Source organism: Microcaecilia unicolor, chromosome 7 (assembly GCF_901765095.1).
Source record: "Microcaecilia unicolor chromosome 7, aMicUni1.1, whole genome shotgun sequence".
NCBI classification, from domain to species: domain Eukaryota; kingdom Metazoa; phylum Chordata; class Amphibia; order Gymnophiona; family Siphonopidae; genus Microcaecilia; species Microcaecilia unicolor.
Window position 1 is genome coordinate 173,975,578 of NC_044037.1, and position 20,435 is coordinate 173,996,012.

The 20,435-nt window shown below is 48.1% G+C and overlaps 1 protein-coding gene across 1 annotated transcript in view; it reads right to left on the minus strand.

Moving 5' to 3' along the window:
* The window catches only part of CDK15 (cyclin dependent kinase 15), a 196,450-nt gene that overhangs the window by 14,068 nt on the left and 161,947 nt on the right, over nucleotides 1-20,435 (minus strand). The window contains exon 14 of the mRNA XM_030209325.1: nucleotides 12,652-12,789. Within this exon, the coding sequence (XP_030065185.1) occupies nucleotides 12,680-12,789 (110 nt within the window). The 3' untranslated portion in view covers nucleotides 12,652-12,679. The remainder of the gene's footprint in view (nucleotides 1-12,651; nucleotides 12,790-20,435) is intronic.

Here is a 20,435-nt window from a genome sequence, read left to right on the forward strand (position 1 = left end):
CCCTCTGTGTCACTAAGCCCCCTCCCCATCCAGTAGTGCCCCTTTGTGTCCTTATCCGTTTCCCTCCATATCTCACATCTCTTGTTTCCCTGTCACTCTCCTCTCTCTCTTCCCTTCTTCCCCCACCCTGGGGCCAGGATGTCTCCCTCTTTCATCCCACTCCCCTCCCCCACAGTTCAATATGTCTCCCTCCTAGGTCTCCAGGGTCTTTTTTCCCCCCTTTCTTTACCTAGTCAGTCAGCCAATCAGTCTTTCCCTTGCCCCCACCCTCCAAGCTGATCCAGCATTTATGTATCCCTCTGCCTCTCCCTCCAGCACCTCTTCCTGTCTGTCTCTCCCTCTCCCCTTCCAGCAGAGCAGCACTTAGTTCTTCCTCCCTTTTACCTGCATTTTCTCCCTTTATCTCCCCCCCCCCCCTGTGGTTCCAGAGTCTCTCCCTCCGACCCTCCTACTCCCCGTGGTCCGATGGTGCATGCTAAGCTGCCTCAATCGCTGCTGGCAGGGGCACTGCAGCATTGAAAGATGCTACCTGGGTGCCTCGATCTTCCGTGTGATGTGTTCTGTCTTCTCTTATGCAATTTCCTGCTCCGCGTGGGCAGTTCACGTCACAAGGAAGATCGAGGCACTGAGGCAGCTCCTTTCAATCGCTCCGGTGCCTCTTCAGCAGCGATTGAGGTGGGTTAGCAAGCACCGTCCGACCGCGGGGAGCTGGAGGGAGGCAGAAGTAAATGGAGGTCATTTTTGCCGTTGGGGAGGCGGGACGGGGCGTCTCTGGAGCTGCGTCGTAGGTTAAGCACTGCCACTGCATGCTGGTCCTCTCTCTGACGCTAGAGGGGGTGGGACTAAGGCCGGCGGCAGAGAGAGAAGAGGAAGAGGAGATTTTCCAGCCTTGCAAAGCGCAGCTTCAGGGAGGGAGGAAGCAGAAAAAAGTATTGCCACGAGGCGCATAGGCGCCATTTTTTCAAATCAGCTGTTTAGGGGAGCGACCGCTCCCCCTGTGCCCCACCTAGCTACGCTTCTGGGAGTTGTACAGTACTTTGCCTCTTACCTTACGTTAAACTGCATGTTATTGTATTTTTCTAAATTTTTCTCTGAGGTTATAGTTTATTAAAACTTGCAATATCGCCCAAGCTGACTCACAGAACTGGGCGGTTTACAATCTAAAAACAAACAATAAGAGAAAAGGATCTCCATAATATTGATAGGAAAGAGCGTAAAGCAATCACACTAGGGCATTCATAAGACAAACTAAAACAAAGGAGGAGTGAGGGGAAGGGAACTGAGGTAGGGGGAGGGAGAGAGAGCAAAGGGAAGTAGGAACAAAGGATGGGGAGGGTAGGCCGGGGGCAGTGACAGTAATGCCGAACGCCAAACTCTACCTACTTGAAGATTCAATCTGAATTTGGGAAAGCCTGCTTAAAAAGTCAAGTCTTCAAAGCTATCTTGAAATTTTTAAATGATAGTTCAGCCCAAAGATGAAGAGAAAGCACGGTGATGAGTGAGTTCCAGTTGAGAAGTTTTAGGACTAGGGAGACTCAAGCAGTGGTCACTGATAGAACGAAGGAGATGGGGGGGGGGGGGGAGGAGTAAGGAATTGTTAGTGCAGCAAGATAATCTGGAAGACCTACTCTATGTGCTTTAAACATGAGAGTGTGTAGTTTAAAGATGACACGCTGTTCAATGGGCAGACAGTGGAATTTCTGTAACAGGGGAGAAACATGGTGAGTTTAATAGCTGTGTTTTTTTTCATATTTAACCGAGAACAGCCTAGATATCTGACGTTACAATAGTCTAATCTCATATTCCGAAGTGAGAGAACAAGGGAATGACATGTTGATTGATCAAAGTATCTATGAATGGAACATAGCTGGCAGAGAATAAAGAACCTGGTTTTATAAACACTGGAAATTGTATTTATTTATTTATTAGGATTTATTTACCGCCTTTTTGAAGAAGTTCACTTAAGGCGGTGTACAGTAAGAATAGATCAAACATGAGCAATAGGCAATTACAGCAGTAAAAATATTTGAAAACAATACAAAGTATGGCATGGTATACTAGCAATGTCAACACAATACGTAGTAGAATAATTACAAAGTAAGGTGACTGATTTGAAGAAAGTTGCACATGGAGGAGTGGATAAACATGTCCTGCTGCAGTATGTGCAGCCCGAATCACTCCTTGTGTGTGTGAGTGAGACTAACAAGTTAGTTACTTCTTCCATTAAAGGCTTGGTTGAAGAGCCAAGCTTTCACCTGCTTCCTGAAGTAGAGGTAGTCTTGTGTTAAGCGGAACCTTTCAGGCAATGCATTCCAGAGTGTGGGGGCTACTCCGGAGAAGGCTCGCTTGTGGGTATAACATCGTGTAATGTCTTTTGGAGAGGGTGTAGTTAGTGAAAGTCCTTGGGAGGATTTTAGTGTCCTTGGCGGTGTGTGGAGGATCATCCTATTCTTTAGATACTCGGGGCCATTTCCTTTCAGGGCCTTGAAGATCAGACAGAGTTTTAAATTTAGCCCTGTATTGTACTGGTAGCCAATGAAGTTTTTGCAAAAATGGTGTAATGTGGTCACGTCGCTTGCAACCTTCTATGAGTCTTGCTGCTGCATTCTGCAATTTGCAGTGGAAAGGTGAGTTAAGAATCTAGGATAACTCCTAGGTAGCAGAAAGAGTCGATGGGACGCATAGGAATGCCAAAGAGATTAAGGGCAGAATCAGTGACAGTTGCACCTGCACTAAACCAACGTGTGTGGCATGGGCAGAAAGTGAGTGACGAAGCGTTAGCCAGCTATCCCATTACACTTAGTACACACTAACTGGCTAGTGCAGAGTTGACACAAGAGCACTTACCTCCTAAATAGGAGACGGTAAGTGGTCTCAAGTTAATGTCCTGCAGATACCGTACACTAATGACAACATTATCACATGACCTGCAATAAAAAATAGAGGGACTGCCTCCAAAAGGGGTCATGTTAAATCTGGATTTAGTGAACAGTAAAATCCTGCGTTACAATGCGTTAAGACCAGATTTTAGCACGCTTTAGTAAAAGGATCCCTAAATGAATTCTTCGAGAAAATATACATTGAGATAGGAAAGAACTTGAACTTTGGTCTCCTCTTACAAACATCTGTCTACTCCACATCATACCCAAGTTATATATTTTCAGGTCAATATTCAACTGCTGCAGTCAGCATTTTTTAAACATGCTGGCCACTGAGGTTAAAATAAACCTGGGAGTAAATTTTCAGCCAAAGGTAGTAAGTGATTTTTCAGCCACAGCTAGCTTTATGCCTGGATTCTCAATGTTGGGCCATGTCTGGGCACTGGCATTGAGTATCTGGGTATGTGAGGACAGCTGGCACTTAGCCAGTTAAAAAAAGCACCAATATTTTGCCTTTAACCGGATAAGTGAAACCAGACAAGACAGAATTGTGTTTTATGCGGTCTGATTTGCCCGGTTATCTTATCCGAATAACTGCTGAATACTGGCACCTAACTGCATGAGTGCTGACTCCACCCCTGGACTGCCCACAACAAATCCGATTTTCATTTAGGCAGTTAGTGTCCCGTCTGTGGCCGTGCCAACCCTCAGACTTACCCTGTTTCTGGGAGTCAGTGTCTGTGCTGGCTTCTGCTTGTCTCTGTGTCTGTGTCTGTCTTAGGTTCTCTCTGGCTCTGTGTGCTGATTGCCTTACTGAACCTCACCTGTGTGGGCTTTGCCTCTTCCAAGATGGCTGCCGCCTCCTCCTCTTTGCCAGTATCCAAGATGGCTCCCGCTGTTCCTTCCTATGGGCTGACTGCTCTGAGTGTCAAGCCTCTGTTTGGTCACAAGGTGATTGCTGCAGCTGTGGCCCTGGTGTTGATGGGCTTTATTAGTCACTTGCAGACTACAGTCCTGGCCTTTGCATCTCATCTCATCTCATCTAAAGGTCCTGCTGTATAGAGTGCTCTGTACACAGTTTCAGTGTTTGCTCTGAGTGAGTTTCTATGTTTGTGTATACTAGCTAGCTTAGGCACCGTGCGGCTTGTAGCCTGTGTATAGCCTTGCTAGTGTTCTATGTTTGTTCAGACTAGCTAGCTTAGGCACCGTGTGGCTTGTAGCCTGTGCATAGCTCTGCTAGTTCTCTGTGTTTGTTTCCAGTGTATGACTAGTTAGCTTAGGCACCGTCTGGCTTGTTGCCTGTGCATAGCTCTACAAGTTCTCTGTGTTTGTTTCCAGTGTATGACTAGTTAGCTTAGGCACCGTCTGGCTTGTTGCCTGTGCATAGCTCTACTAGTTCTCTGTGTTTGTTTCCAGTGTATGACTAGTTAGCTTAGGCACTGTCTGGCTTGTTGCCTGTGCATAGCTCTACTAGTTCTCTGTGTTTGTTTCCAGTGTATGACTAGTTAGCTTAGGCACCGTCTGGCTTGTTGCCTGTGCATAGCTCTACTAGTTCTCTGTGTTTGTTTCCAGTGTATGACTAGTTAGCTTAGGCACCGTCTGGCTTGTTGCCTGTGCATAGCTCTGCTAGTTCTCTGTGTTTGTTTCCAGTGTATGACTAGTTAGCTTAGGCACCGTCTGGCTTGTTGCCTGTGCATAGCTCTACTAGTTCTCTGTGTTTGTTTCCAGTGATAGACTAGCCAGCTTAGGCACCGTGTGGCTTGTAGCCTGTGCATAGCTCTACTAGTTCACTGTGGTTGTTTAGTGTTAGACTAGCCGCCCTTGCTAGTCACTATCCCAAGACTGTGTTTGTTCCTAGTGTTAGACTGGCCGCCCTTGCTAGTCACTATCCCGAGACTGTGTTCGTCCCTAGTGTTAGACTAGCCGCCCTTGCTAGTCACTATCCCTAGACTGTGTTTGTTCCTAGTGTTAGACTGGCCGCCCTTGCTAGTCACTATCCCTAGACTGTGTTTGTTCCTAGTGTTAGACTAGCCGCCCTTGCTAGCCACTATCCCAAGACTGTGTTTGTTCCTAGTGTTAGACTGGCCGCCCTTGCTAGTCACTATCCCGAGACTGTGTTCGTCCCTAGTGTTAGACTGGCCGCCCTTGCTAGTCACTATCCCTAGACTGTGTTTGTTCCTAGTGTTAGACTGGCCGCCCTTGCTAGTCACTATCCCTAGACTGTGTTTGTTCCTAGTGTTAGACTGGCCGCCCTTGCTAGTCACTATCCCAAGACTGTGTTTGTTCCTAGTGTTAGACTAGCCGCCCTTGCTAGCCACTATCCCAAGACTGTGTTTGTTCCTAGTGTTAGACTAGCCGCCCTTGCTAGCCACTATCCCAAGACTGTGTTCCGTTCAGCTAGCCGTCCTGCTAGCCCTCCTGCGGAGACAGTGACTTCAGCTAGCCGTCCTGCTAGCCACCTCCAGAGACAGTGTTGCATCTCCTGCTAGCCGTCCTGCTAGCCCTCCTGCGGAGACAGTGACTTCAGCTAGCCGTCCTGCTAGCCACCTCCAGAGACAGTGTTGCATCTCCTGCTAGCCGTCCTGCTAGCCCTCCTGCGGAGACAGTGACTTCAGCTAGCCGTCCTGCTAGCCACCTCCAGAGACAGTGTTGAATCCTGCCGACTGCCGGAACCCGGACAGACCCTGCTTGTCTGCCTTGCCTTCGCCTAGGGGCCAGGGGGCACCCCTGGACCTTCATTCCTGCTGTTCCTGTAAGTCCTACCGGCTGCCAGAACCTGAGGGCTCAACCCGAGGGGGAAGGCAGTCAAGTGTAGGTGAAGCCTAGGTCCAGGGTGTTCCAGTTCCGCGGGTTCCGCTCCAGTGTGTTCCAGTCCAGCGGGTTTCACTCCTGTATGTTTCAGTCCAGTGGGGCCACTCCAGTGGGCCCCACTCCAGTGCGCACCCGTCCGGTGCGTTCCAGTTCCGAGTGTTCCGGTGTAGAACTCCAGTCCGGAGTTCCGGTCCAGTCTTATCTCCTCTCTACCTGGAAGGTGATTTTGCCTAAAGGACTCACAAACCCCGCGCTTCCGGGGAAGAAGCCTGAAGGTATGCCAAGGTCCTCGAGAGCGCGGCAAGCGCGAGAGACGCGACAGGATGCAAAGGCCATGAGTTCGGCGAGATCATCAGTCCAGGTGGGCTTCATGCCCATAAGTCCGTGCCCTATGGACAATCCGAGGGGAAATTCTGATTATTTTTTTTTTGATTCCAAGGACAGTCTAGTTTCTATTTTGGATCCCTATTTAAGCCTGTGGGAATACCGAGAGGAACTTCTGTCGAATCCAGCCTTTACGGCTACTCCTGAAGCAGCAGCGGAGAGAAAGCGTGTCTACCGGAGTCTGGGCCACTATAACCCAGTTTCTGACCACTATAACCCAGTTTCTGACATGAATTCGGCCATCACGCTCCGTGAGTACCGCCTCAGACTTCGGGAAGACCCAGCTCTGTGGGATACTCCGGAGGCTGAGATCGAAAGAAGACGCCGGGAACGTTCCCCGCCCCGGTCTTTTCAACCACCTCAGCTGAGTAGCCGGCCGTACCATGGTGGGGTAGCTCTTCGTCGGGATCCTAGTCCACCGATGCTGAGTCCGGTTCGAGGAGGGTTTCCGGTGGAGCCTTGGAAGCCTTTCCGAGTGAAGCCTCCAGCCAAGCCGCTGAGGTCGGGCCGAGGGAGGCGTCGGACCAAGCCCCTGACCTCAGGTCAAGTAGCGCTGCCTCCTAAGCGCCTGAGTCCAGTCCAGGGGATGCTTCATACTGAACCTCCAATTCCAGTCCAAGTAATGAGGAAGCTTAAGTCTCCGAGGCCAGTTTGATGGAGCCTCGGATTCCTATGCAAGTGGCGCTCCAGGTCGAGCCTCCAGTCCTCGTCCAAGTGGTGCGCCCTTTGAAGTCTCCGAGTCTAGCCCGAGGGAAGCCTTCGATGGAGCCTCAGATTCCTGTGCAAGTGGCGCTTCGGGTCGAGCCTCCAGTCCTCCTTCAAATGGCACGCCCTCTGAAGTCTCCGAGTCTAGCCCGAGGGAAGCCTTCGATGGAGCCTCAGATTCCTGTGCAAGTGGCGCTTCGGGTCAAGTCTCCGGTTCTTGTTCAAGTGACCCGTCCAGTCAAGCCACTGAGTCCAGTTCGAGGGGGGCTTCTCACCAAGCCGCCGGTGCCAGTCCACAGGGTGGTTCAGGTGGCACCTCCGCTTCCAGTCCTGAGGGCACCTCCAATCAAGCTCCGAAGACCAGTTCGAGGGGCACTTCAGATCGAGCCGCCGATCCCTGTCCAAAGGGTGTGTTCTGCCAAGCCTCAGTTAAAGTTCCGTCCCTGCCAGGAGGCAGAGGGCGTCGCGAGTTGCAAGTCCAGTCAAGATGCTGAGTCTGGATCGAGTTGCAAGTCCAGTCAAGATGCTGAGTCTGGATCGAGTTGCAAGTCCAGTCAAGATGCTGAGTCTGGATCAAGTTGTAGTTCCAGTCAAGATGCTGAATCTGCACCGAGTGCAGAGGTCAGCCAAGATATTGAGTCTGCTATTGAGGATGAGATGACGTTCCCAGAGGACTGTGATAGACCTTGTGTTGATTCAGCCTGGGAGAAGACCTCCGAAGCAATAGCTGAGAGAAGGTGTGTTCAACGGCTTGGGGCCTGGAGAAACCCATTTTCTGCATTTCAGCCTGCTAGCATGCTCTGGGGATACCAGGGCCGTCTCCTCTTGAAACCTGCTCGGCGGACGCCGCCTGAAGCTAATGCTAGAGAGACATCCCAGTCTGGCCAGAGGGGTGTGTCCAGCCCTGCAGCTGAATCTTTTCCAAGTTCCAGTTCTAACCAAGATGCTGAGCCTGTTCCGAGTTCCAGTTCCAGCCAGGAGGCTGAGTCCGTGTCCAGTTCCGGGTCCGACCAAGAGGTTGAGGTCGCCCTAAGTTCCAGTGTCCGTCAGGAGGCAGACCGTATGCTGAGTTCCCGTTCCAGTCAAGGGGTTAAGGCCAGTCCGGGTCCCTATCCCGGCTCCGTGTTGGATGCCAACCCGGGGGCTAGTTCCAGATCCATTTCTGTTCAGACTTCTAGCTCCTGTCAAGATGGGAATGCCACTTCGAGCCTCAGCCCAGCTTCTGATGTCAGCTGGGGTAGTGACTCCAGCTCTGTTCCTGTCATTTCATGGATTTGCCAAGAGGTTCAGGACATTGTGGGTTCCCTCAGGGGAGGGTTACTTTTGAATTGGGTTCCTCTTGATGCATCCATGTTCCTGAGGTTGCCCCGTGGTGACTCGAAGGAGCTTCCTGGTCACAAGTTCTACTTTTGTCTGCCAGTTTTGAACTTCTTTGTGACTTCCAGCCCAGTGATTTATGTCTGGCTTTTGAGACCTATCAGGAAGTTTCACCATAGTTACCCCTGGATACCGGATCGCCTCCGGGAGACCGAGAGGGGGGTCTTGAGGAGGGGATACTGTCCCGTCTGTGGCCGTGCCAACCCTCAGACTTACCCTGTTTCTGGGAGTCAGTGTCTGTGCTGGCTTCTGCTTGTCTCTGTGTCTGTGTCTGTCTTAGGTTCTCTCTGGCTCTGTGTGCTGATTGCCTTACTGAACCTCACCTGTGTGGGCTTTGCCTCTTCCAAGATGGCTGCCGCCTCCTCCTCTTTGCCAGTATCCAAGATGGCTCCCGCTGTTCCTTCCTATGGGCTGACTGCTCTGAGTGTCAAGCCTCTGTTTGGTCACAAGGTGATTGCTGCAGCTGTGGCCCTGGTGTTGATGGGCTTTATTAGTCACTTGGAGACTACAGTCCTGGCCTTTGCATCTCATCTCATCTAAAGGTCCTGCTGTATAGAGTGCTCTGTACACAGTTTCAGTGTTTGCTCTGAGTGAGTTTCTATGTTTGTGTATACTAGCTAGCTTAGGCACCGTGTGGCTTGTAGCCTGTGTATAGCCTTGCTAGTGTTCTATGTTTGTTCAGACTAGCTAGCTTAGGCACCGTGTGGCTTGTAGCCTGTGCATAGCTCTGCTAGTTCTCTGTGTTTGTTTCCAGTGTATGACTAGTTAGCTTAGGCACCGTCTGGCTTGTTGCCTGTGCATAGCTCTACTAGTTCTCTGTGTTTGTTTCCAGTGTATGACTAGCTAGCTTAGGCACCGTCTGGCTTGTTGCCTGTGCATAGCTCTACAAGTTCTCTGTGTTTGTTTCCAGTGTATGACTAGTTAGCTTAGGCACCGTCTGGCTTGTTGCCTGTGCATAGCTCTACTAGTTCTCTGTGTTTGTTTCCAGTGTATGACTAGTTAGCTTAGGCACCGTCTGGCTTGTTGCCTGTGCATAGCTCTACTAGTTCTCTGTGTTTGTTTCCAGTGTATGACTAGTTAGCTTAGGCACTGTCTGGCTTGTTGCCTGTGCATAGCTCTACTAGTTCTCTGTGTTTGTTTCCAGTGTATGACTAGTTAGCTTAGGCACCGTCTGGCTTGTTGCCTGTGCATAGCTCTACTAGTTCTCTGTGTTTGTTTCCAGTGCATGACTAGTAGCTTAGGCACCGTCTGGCTGGTGGCCTGTGCATAGCTCTGCTAGTTCTCTGTGTTTGTTTCCAGTGATAGACTAGCCAGCTTAGGCATCGTGTGGCTTGTAGCCTGTGCATAGCTCTACTAGTTCACTGTGGTTGTTTAGTGTTAGACTAGCCACCCTTGCTAGTCACTATCCCAAGACTGTGTTTGTTCCTAGTGTTAGACTGGCCGCCCTTGCTAGTCACTATCCCGAGACTGTGTTCGTCCCTAGTGTTAGACTGGCCGCCCTTGCTAGTCACTATCCCTAGACTGTGTTTGTTCCTAGTGTTAGACTAGCCGCCCTTGCTAGCCACTATCCCAAGACTGTGTTTGTTCCTAGTGTTAGACTAGCCGCCCTTGCTAGCCACTATCCCAAGACTGTGTTCCGTTCAGCTAGCCGTCCTGCTAGCCCTCCTGCGGAGACAGTGACTTCAGCTAGCCGTCCTGCTAGCCACCTCCAGAGACAGTGTTGTATCTCCTGCTAGCCGTCCTGCTAGCCCTCCTGCGGAGACAGTGACTTCAGCTAGCCGTCCTGCTAGCCACCTCCAGAGACAGTGTTGCATCTCCTGCTAGCCGTCCTGCTAGCCCTCCTGCGGAGACAGTGACTTCAGCTAGCCGTCCTGCTAGCCACCTCCAGAGACAGTGTTGCATCTCCTGCTAGCCGTCCTGCTAGCCCTCCTGCGGAGACAGTGACTTCAGCTAGCCGTCCTGCTAGCCACCTCCAGAGACAGTGTTGAATCCTGCCGACTGCCGGAACCCGGACAGACCCTGCTTGTCTGCCTTGCCTTCGCCTAGGGGCCAGGGGGCACCCCTGGACCTTCATTCCTGCTGTTCCTGTAAGTCCTACCGGCTGCCAGAACCTGAGGGCTCAACCCGAGGGGGAAGGCAGTCAAGTGTAGGTGAAGCCTAGGTCCAGGGTGTTCCAGTTCCGCGGGTTCCGCTCCAGTGTGTTCCAGTCCAGCGGGTTTCACTCCTGTATGTTTCAGTCCAGTGGGGCCACTCCAGTGTGTCCAGTCCAGTGGGCCCCACTCCAGTGCGCACCCGTCCGGTGCGTTCCAGTTCCGAGTGTTCCGGTGTAGAACTCCAGTCCGGAGTTCCGGTCCAGTCTTATCTCCTCTCTACCTGGAAGGTGATTTTGCCTAAAGGACTCACAAACCCCGCGCTTCCGGGGAAGAAGCCTGAAGGTATGCCAAGGTCCTCGAGAGCGCGGCAAGCGCGAGAGACGCGACAGTTAGAGGGGATATTCAGTGGTATTGTCCTGTTAAGCGCCGCTGAATATCCTTGGATAGCCCTGCACAGGTGATTTAACCTGGCAGAAGCCTCTCCTGTCGGTTACATTGCTTTGAATATTGCTCCCCTGGATTTTTAGCACTGCTATCCAGATAGCATGCAGCACTGAATATCCTGATACAGTAGTGACTGCTAGTGTTGTCCAGCTAGTGGAGATATTCAGTTTTCCTTTTTGCTGTCCTAAATTATCCAGCTTACAATCTAATTAGGACAGACAAATAAGAGATAAGGGAATTACTAAGGTGGGAATGATAAAATATGAGTACTGAACAAGTGAGTAAGGATTAGGAGTTAAAAGCAGCATCAAAAAGGTGGGCTTTTAGCCTATATTTGAAGATGGCCACAGATGGAGCTTGACATACTGGCTCAGGAAATCTATTTCAGGCATATGGTGCAGCAAGATACAAGGAACGGAGTCTGGAGTCAGCGGTGGAGGAGAAGGGTGCAGATAAGAGAGATTTACCCAGTGAACGGAGTTCGCAGGGAGGAGTGTAGGGAGAGATAAGAGTGGAGAGGTACTGAGGAGCTGCAGAGTGAATGCACTTGTAAGTCAGCAAGAGGAGATTGAACTGTATGCGGAAATGGATAGGGAGCCAGTGAAGCGACTTGAGGAGAGGGCTAATATGAGCATAGCAACACTGGCGGAATATAAGTTGTGCAACAGAATTACCTTTTTTCCTTAGGTCATAGACCTTCCTGATTAAATTCAAGGCAGATCTTGAAACCTACCTGTTTGAGGATGCCTTCATACTATCCTAGGCACTGTCCTGAGACTAAGCCTGTCAACCAATTTGGACTTTCCCCTTCTCCTCAGACCCATCTTTTACCTATTTTTCTACCCAATAATGGAGTTCTTTTCCTTCTTTCTCTTAAATTTCATTTCCTCTATTTATGTATTTTAGTATTGTAAGCCACATAGGGGGTTTTTTATGTATGTGATAGTAAGCCTTTAATAAACCTGAAACCCTCCACCCCTGGGTCCCACATCTCTCCCCCTTCCCAGATGATGATCCAACATCTTTCTCTCTCCCCCCCCCCCCCCCCCCCCCCGCAGGTGCAACAATTCTTTCTCCCTCTCCTTGATGCACCATCTCTGCCTCTCCCTCCATGTCCAACATCTCTCCCTCTCTCCACTGTCCCTGAATCTGGCTCTCTCCCCTCATGTTTACCTCAAAAGTCCCTTTCTCTACACAGGGCCCTGGATGTCTGATGCTGACTGGAACCTCTCTGACACAGCCCACCCTTGAGGAAGCAATAGGTTACATCAGAGAGGGGTGGGCCAAGGCAGAGAGATTCCGGTCAGTGGCACAAAGCCAGGGCCATGTACAAAGAAATGGACTTTTGAAGTATACAGAGGAGAGAGAGATGTCAGACAACCTGTATGGGGTGAATCACACAAGCTCTAATCAAACTATACACTCTGTATTGGTTTACTCCGGAGTCTGTAACCACCTCTCCGGAACTATGTAAGCCATATTGAGCCTACAGATAGGTGGGAAAATGTGGGATACAAATGTAACAAATAAATAAATGTAGGGAGGAGGTACTGGGTCCCCCCAACTGCACTGGGCCCTTGGGCACTGCCTAGTTGCCCAAATGGTCAGTTCACCCCTGGCTCACGTCTATATTTTAAGCTCCTGGTTATGCTAGTGTTCTATAAGGGAGAATAGGCACGTACTTACTTTATAGTATAGACTTGCACCATGCACCCTCCAGACACCTAATTCTAGGGCCCAGTTATAAAACTGTCCTCTTAAGGCTTAGTTCAGTAAGAAGGACCTTAATGAATCAGGCCTTTATTATGGCTGCATTATGCAAATGGTGCTAATAGGAGCACTGCAGCTGAGCAGAATTTCTGGCTAACTTGAAGAGTGCTACCAAAGAGATAAATAGGAACTGTTGGATGTGGGTTCAAGGGCCAAAATGGGACATTCAGTAGAAGTGTTTATATTACCTATTAAGCTGCAGGTTGGTCCAGGTTTTCACCACCGTTTGCCATGCCTGCCAAGGTGAAGGCCTCTCTGACCAGAAATGAAAAGGTCACAGATCTCTGGCTCCAGTGTCACCCCTGGCACCGTGAATACTGACCGTGCTGCAGAAGAAAGAGAAGTAAACAACAGAAGTAAGAGCTGCTTTGGTAGCATCTTCCTTCCATAATGTAGCTTTAGAGTTTCCACCTGATCATTTTTCACAGTGAATCAGACTTTCATTTTGAGAGAAAATGAACATATTTTTGTTGTTGAAAGTAAAAATAATTCAAAGCACAGAGTTAATGATAGGCAGGAAGGAGAGGGAGGTAAAAGTGGTTAGCTTAACAGGGTTTAATAAAGGTTTAGCTAATTTCCCAAAAGAAAAGTCCATAAGCCATTATTAAGGTGGGCTTGGGAAAATTCACTGCTTATTTCTAGGATAAGCAGCATAAAATCTGTTTTACTCTTTCAGGATTTTGTCAGGTACTTGTGACCTGAATTGGCCACTGTTGGAAACAGGATACTGGGCTTGTTGGACCTTCGGTGTGTCCCAGCAAGGCAACGCAACGCTTATGTTCATATCAAAGAATGAACATATAGGGGGAAATTCTATATACTAGGCACTAATATTGTATACATTTTTTGAAGACTAGCAGTTACTCACATATGTACACATTTATGTATATATATGCAAGTACGTCACGTAATTGCTATTCTGTGAATACTTCTTGAACTTACATAGTGCATATTTGCAAGGAGGGTGAATGCAGGAGTACAGCATGGGTGGGACATAGTCGGGGATCTTACATGCCTAATTTACAGAATACTGTAAGTTATATAGGCATCTGCTGCACACACCAGCTCTATGGCTGACATGTGTGGTCATGTCTAAATGCCACATGTGTATATACTGTACCCAGTTATGCTGGTATTCTATAAAGGAAAGTAGGTGTCTACTTTCCTTTATAGAATAGGTTCCAACCACACATCTTAACGACACCTAATTCTATGTGCCCTGTTATAAAATTGTCCCAGCCCAATAATAAAGTATTGTTATTGCAGTACAGTAGGTTAGGAGAACATGGAAACAGAGTGCTGTGCTACTACATTGAAATATCTGTTTATATGGTCAACAGCAGATATCACTCTTCTTATTAGCAGTGTTTCATCAGGATTCTGAAATGCTTAACAATTATTATATACTTTTAGTTGAGAGAAAATAGGGGTGAGTTTAGCTCAAGGGAACAAAAGATATAGGTAAGAATTTCATGTGTACTTCGTCCTGCAGGTACTTTACACTTCCTTCAAATCAGGCTCAAAGTTTCAAGTAGAAACATCACAGGGACCATCTTTGAAAATGAAATTGCAGCACCGCCACAGTTCCCTTTAAGCCCAGCAGGAGTCCTCCTTCTACAGTCTTGCCAGTGGGGGGTGCTGTTTCACTATCACATTTTCAATAGTGAGGGGCAGGCAAGTTCTGCAGGACTTTAGGGAACCTGCCTGTCCTTAGCAATTGAAAACACAATACTGAAGCACCACCCCCTACTGGTAGCAATGCAGTTGGAGGACACCCGCTTAGCTTAGAGGGAATAGTGAGCACCACAGACAATCCTAAACTTGGCCCTTTTGTGTTTCAAGATCCTAAGGAAGCTCACCTCTCACAAGAGAAAGGCTGGATAATATATTCTTAGTGAAATAATTGTGAATAAATATGATAGAAGTTACAGTCATAAACATAATCTTCCTCACAAGATAATGTATATGAATGAAACGGAAAACAAGTATTTTTTTCAGAACAGCTTGTTTTTGGGTTTTTTTTTTAAATTCTGTTCTTTCTCATTATTTCATAAACCCCCTAATTCTATAAAAGTTGCCAAAAATTGAGCATGCAAATGTGGGTGTGTGCACAATTTAATTGCGTAATGAGTTAATTAGCACCAATAATTGGATTTGTAACAAGCAATTATTAGCACTAATTAGATTTAATTAGAATTTACATGCGAGTAAAAAAAAAAAGGGGGCATAGAAACCCAACTCATTATAGAGTCACCAAGGTAGACTTGGGAAAAGCTGATTTATTCAGTGCTGGCAACTTGACTCTATGTCATCATGAGATGTTGCTCAAGTTCCTGCCTTGGTAACTCTTTTCCCAATGCATTCTTCAGAAGTGAAGCACTGCACTGGAATGGGGATTAAATAATGAGGGCCAGAGTTCATATATAATAATTCCATATACACAACTCCTCATACTTTATAAATACATTCTGTTACACAAAAGAGGAGTCAGCCCTTTCCAGTATCTCACAATTAAACTTCTTGCTCCCAATAACATACCAGAAATCAAAGTTGTCCTTTAAGAAAAACTAGGGCTGGTTTGGCATCTGTAGTGGATGAGGGGCCTGAGGACAAGGATTAAACAGCAACACTAGCCCACGGCAACTGTTCCTTTTGTAAGCTTTTTTTTTTAACTGTTTTTATTGACAGGAGAAGTGCACAAATAAAATGATTCAGGCAACAAGAGAGCTGCAGCTTGTATTCAAACATTTAATGCATCTCTAAGATCCCGATACTTAAAACTCCAGCACTGAAGCCAAGAGTGCGCATTTCATAATGACAGAATAGGGCAGAAACAGAGCCCTCCAATGTTCAAATGAAATTGTATTCAAATTATATGCACGCTATGAATCTGAAAGCAAGGGGGAGGAATGTACTTGGTGTATGCACACAGACGTTTCGTGGTAAACTCAGCTCTTGTGCGCATGCCCAGGCAAACCCAGAAGTGTACGCACACATCGGCACCATTCTTCTGCACCTTTAAGTATACGTTTTTCAATTTTTTTTCCACTTGAAAGGCTTATATTTAAGCACAGAAAACAGACGCCAAGATGTCCTTTCACTTTCGGGTTTGCTCAGACTCACACACATACTTGTATTTCACTATCGGGGCTTATAGGCTGCACAAGCTTCCTTCCGCTTCTTAAAGAACAAAAAAATGGAAGAATTCTGAAAGAAATCCTTGCTTCAAAACCTTCAACGCCTCCCCTAAGCTGGCGGTAGGTTTCCAGTGTTAAGGGCAGCAGTTGTTTCTGAACTTCTCTGAGTATTGGGAGGGAATACAAAATGATCTCATTAACATCCATTTGACTACATTTGAATAAGATTTGTGGCCATCTTTGGTGCAAACATTGTTTCCTGCGCTAGTGCCCATTAAACATCATGCACACATTAATGATGGTACTAGTCCGGCGCTAATTCCCTCAAGTGCCAGCGTTAGGTTTTGAGCATTGGGGCCTAAGGTACTATTCAGTAGGCAGTTGGCTAGACAAAAAAGCACTCGGACCATTACTTTCAGCACCTCCCTTCTCTATCAAGCTTGTGAACTCACAGACAGACTCAAAGGGGTGACAAGGAGCCCCACCTCCAGCTGGGCACCCAAGGCAGTCATCCTTCTTGACTTGACCACCCCTTTGCAATGATCCTGCTGTCCAACTATTATACTTATGCCACTGCTCAATTTGGGGGCACATCTGTGTTTAATAAGCAGTAGAAATGCAACTACCTAATCAAAAGGCTTCAAAATCATCTGCATCACCAACCTCTCTGCCTCCAACTCCAGCAAAATGAAAAAAAAAAAAGAGAGAGAGAGAGATGGGGGAGGGGTACAGTGAAAATAGGAAGCTTCTCTCCTTCCTTCAGGGAACTCTCACATGCTAAAACTTTCCACTCCAGTGACTCCTCATTAGCTTTACTGCATGTGACAGTCTAATTCCTGCAGCTGCTTCTCACTTAGAATAAATAAATACTAAAGTAGGTGTTTAAAGAGATGGAAAAGGGGGAAGTGAACCAACTAGACAAGCAATCTCCAATTTTCATCCACTTATGTATTTATCTCATTTTGGGAGACAGATAATGAGCTCATTGCCTTTCAGCTTAATTGAGTTGCCACGCTTATAGGTTCCTTGCTGTCACTTTCTCAAAGTTATCTTTAACTTTGCTTTCTTTTCAGAAAGTGGCCCACTGCAGCTTCATTCTAGTCTTCTACTGATAAGCTGGTGCAGCCTGTGTGCTGAAGTGTGTGATGAGACTAAATGGATTTGAGTGTCAGAACACCAAAAATACCCAAATCAGATAAGCTTCTTGTGCTTACTTTTAAATAGGGCTTTTTTCTTTTTCAGGCAGTACCTTTTCCATTGCTTGCTAAAACTGACCCATGGTCCCCAAGTATTAATAAAAGATTCAATTTCTGTACCTCTAGTGTACTTAGGGAAGGGCGGTGGGGGCGATCCGCCCTGGGTGCCAGTAGCAAGGGGGTGCATGGAGCAGACATGCGGCTGTTGGCTCTTCTGGTCCCCCTGCCCCGGAACAGGAAGCTGACTTCAGAAGGGGAAGGGGACTGGCAGAGCCGACAGCCATGCGCCTGCTCAGCGCACCTCCTTGCTTGGAAGAGGGGGGTGCGCACTGCCCAGGAGGGGTGCTCCGCCCCGGGTTACATATATGGTAGGTACGCCGCTGCTCTGTACACTCCAAATGCACACAAAAAAATGCCTCCGATGGAAGAAGTAGTGTGGTCTCTGCAAGTTCATGGGAAAACGTGGAGGCACAGACTGCAGCCAGCACATAATAGCTCAGCCCAGTAGGTTACTGACGTCAGACAGGGGCGGGCCCAGGAGGAGAAAGACGCGCCATCGCGAAGGCAGGCATCAGCTGATTCAGCGTTCTTCTTGCCCGTGCAGCGCCTTCGGACAGAAGAGAGAGGCGCTGCACGGGCCCGGTAAGAGGAAGGGGGGCCCGATGGAGGAGGGGAATGGCGGCGACGACCCCAAAAGGGGGCGGGGCACGGACGGAGGATGTCGGGAGGCGGAGCACAGGTGACTGAGGAAGGGAGGGGGGCAGGGTCTTCTAGAAGTTTGCTTTTTCGGGGTGGGGGGAGCGGCGGAAAGTGGGGAGCAGCGGGGGGGGGCAAGGCCGTCCGTACAGGACGCTCCTGATGAGCGCCCTTGCCCCCTCCCGATCCTTTTTTTATTTTTTTATGTGTTTTCTGAGGTCCTTTGGACCAATCACAGCGCTTTTAGCTCTGCTAATGCGCTGGGATTGGCTCAAAGTTTGTTTATTTTTTCAATTAACACTTTTTCCTGGCACAGAGCTGTCCTAACGAGAGGTCCAGACCTCTCGTTAGTTTTCCTGCGTAAAGGCAATCGGAAAAGGTTAGTGCATGTCATTTCAATGGGGTTTTCACACTAATTGCTCATCTCCATTCCGTTTTCGTTAGCTGCTACTGTCGTCGGAAAATAGGCTTAAGTGCATGGAAAGGATAGGAAATTCTTCCCTGAGGGCTCATTTAACGATGAAAAACGTTTAGTGCATCTGCCTCTTAGTGCATTGGCATTGATGCATGTGAACTGATTAGTGCAGGATTAGCACGTAAGCCCTTACCGCCTACAAAATAGATGGCAATAAGGGCTCACGTGCCAATTTTTTGTTAATAGTCATGTGCTAATGGCAACATTAGCGTAAGGCAGAAAATGGAAAATCGTCCATTTGCCAGCTGCGGTAGAATTGGCCTTAGCACATGGGAAGTGCCCACGTAAGGGTGAGCTAAGGCCACTTCTTGCAACAGTTTTATAAAAGGGTCCCTTAGGGATTTCAAAATAGATCAGCTTGGGAATCTCTGAATGTGCAAGATCTCGGATGTTTGTTTATTTATTTATTTGATTTTTCCCTGATATTTGAATTTAGCTCACACCTTTTTCAGTTGTAGCTCAAGGCTAGTTACACTCAGGTACACTAAGGGGCCGATGATCACATTTTCCGCGCTGTTTCAAACAACACTGAAAAATTAGTGCCTGAACAGTGCGGAGAATTAAAGCCCCGATGATCAAAACTAATAGCATGCAAATTTATGCGCACTATTAGTTTTGATCATGGGGGTACTTCTGCAGGAGGATTGTGCCTGGGCTGTCAAAAAAAAAAAGCCTGGACTTGTCAAACAGGAGTGCCACCCCTACCCGCACACGCTAAGCCCTCCCCTCGGACAAGTTTCCCTGGTGGCCCAGTGGCCTACTTTCCCCCATGCCCCCGACACAAGGGGGTTTGGAGGTCTGGTGGACTTCTTGCCCCCATAACCCCCCAACACAAAAAAACTGTCCCTGGTAGCCCAGTGGACAACCCTACCTCCATCTCCCACCTGCCTCCCCATACCTTTAGAAAGGAGGAGGGAGAAGCACTCCCTCCTCTTGGGGCACCGCCTTCAAAATGGATGCACCCTACCTGTGCATCTTGGGATGCACTGGGCAGAACTTTATGTTATTGCCTTGGAGTCTAGTGGCACTCCACCTTCCCAACCTGATTTAAAAAATAAAGAAGTCCCTGGTGGTCTAGTGGGTCCCTTCCCCCCTACTTTAAAAAAAACACTCCCTGGTGTCTAGTGGCACCCATTCATTCTCCAACCTCCTTTCTAAGCTCCCCTCCCCCACCCCAGACTCCTGGACCTGAAAAAGCAAGAGCAATGCCCACTAACTCCCATCTCCAGAGCTGTCATCAGGTTGGTTCCCTGTCCTGCTCAGTACATCATGGGATGCACGAAGTAGGGCCAGTCTGCCATGTAAGGGAATTTCTCCATTATAAGGCAAACTGGCCCCACCTGGTGCTTCCCTAAAATGCACTGCATGGGACAGTGAGCCACCATTTTGGGGGTGATGGCCCAGAGGCAGGTGCAAATGGGCACTGTGCCTGTCTCGTTCAAAGTATGGCTCTGGTGGTAGGGGGGGGTCCCCACCAGACACCAGGTACTTCTTTTTTTGGGTTGGGGGGCAAGGAGGGTTGCCACTAGAAACTAGGGAGATATTTCTAAGGAGGAAAGGAGATAGGGGACCGATTGGGCCCATTGGGGGGTAGAAGGTGGGAAGGATGCTAGCTGGTGTTGGTGCCAGTCCTGTCAAGCAGTGGGAGTGCCACTAGACACCAGGGAAACTTTTTAATATTGGGGTGGGGGGAGGGATTGGGATCAGTCGTGCAGGAAAGGAATGAGACCAGTGACAAGTGCAGACACTGAAAGGAATGGTGACATTTCACAATGAGCTGTGGATTACTGCCATGATTTTAACGCAGCAGTAATCTGCATGCTCATTGTTTGTAGCATGCCGCAGTATTTTTGGAGGGGTAGTGTCGCAGTAGAGCTGTGCGTTCAGCTGGCTGTACTGCAAGGACTTCTGCTTTGGCCCCTATGTTTGTACCTGATGCATAGAGGGTTAAGGGGTGAATTCTATAAAGGGCACTAAAAGTTAGGTGCCAAAAATCGGTATGTTAAGATAGCATTCTATAATGGCATCTGGATGCATAGACTGCATTATAGAATACATGACTCTGGAACACACTACCATATGAGCTGCCGGGTTTAAAAAAGTTTTGGACAAGTTCCTGGAGGAAAAGTCCATAGTCTGCTATTGAAACAGACATGGGGAAGCCACTGCTTGCCCCAGGATTTGTAGCATGGAATGTTGCTACTATTTGGGTTTCTGTCAGGTACGTGTAACCTGGATTGGCCACTGTTGGAAGCAGGATACTGGGCTAGATGGACCATTGGTCTGACCCAGTATGGCTATTCTTATGTTCTTAATGTTACAGCTGAAAGTATATTTCTTCACTCAGGTGTACTGTACTTAAGCATGGCAGTTTGCTTATTTACTGTTTTGCTGGCTGGTCTATTTTAATAAGTAATTTAACAGACAATGTTTTTGTTTTTTAATGTTTTGTTTGTTTGGATTTCATG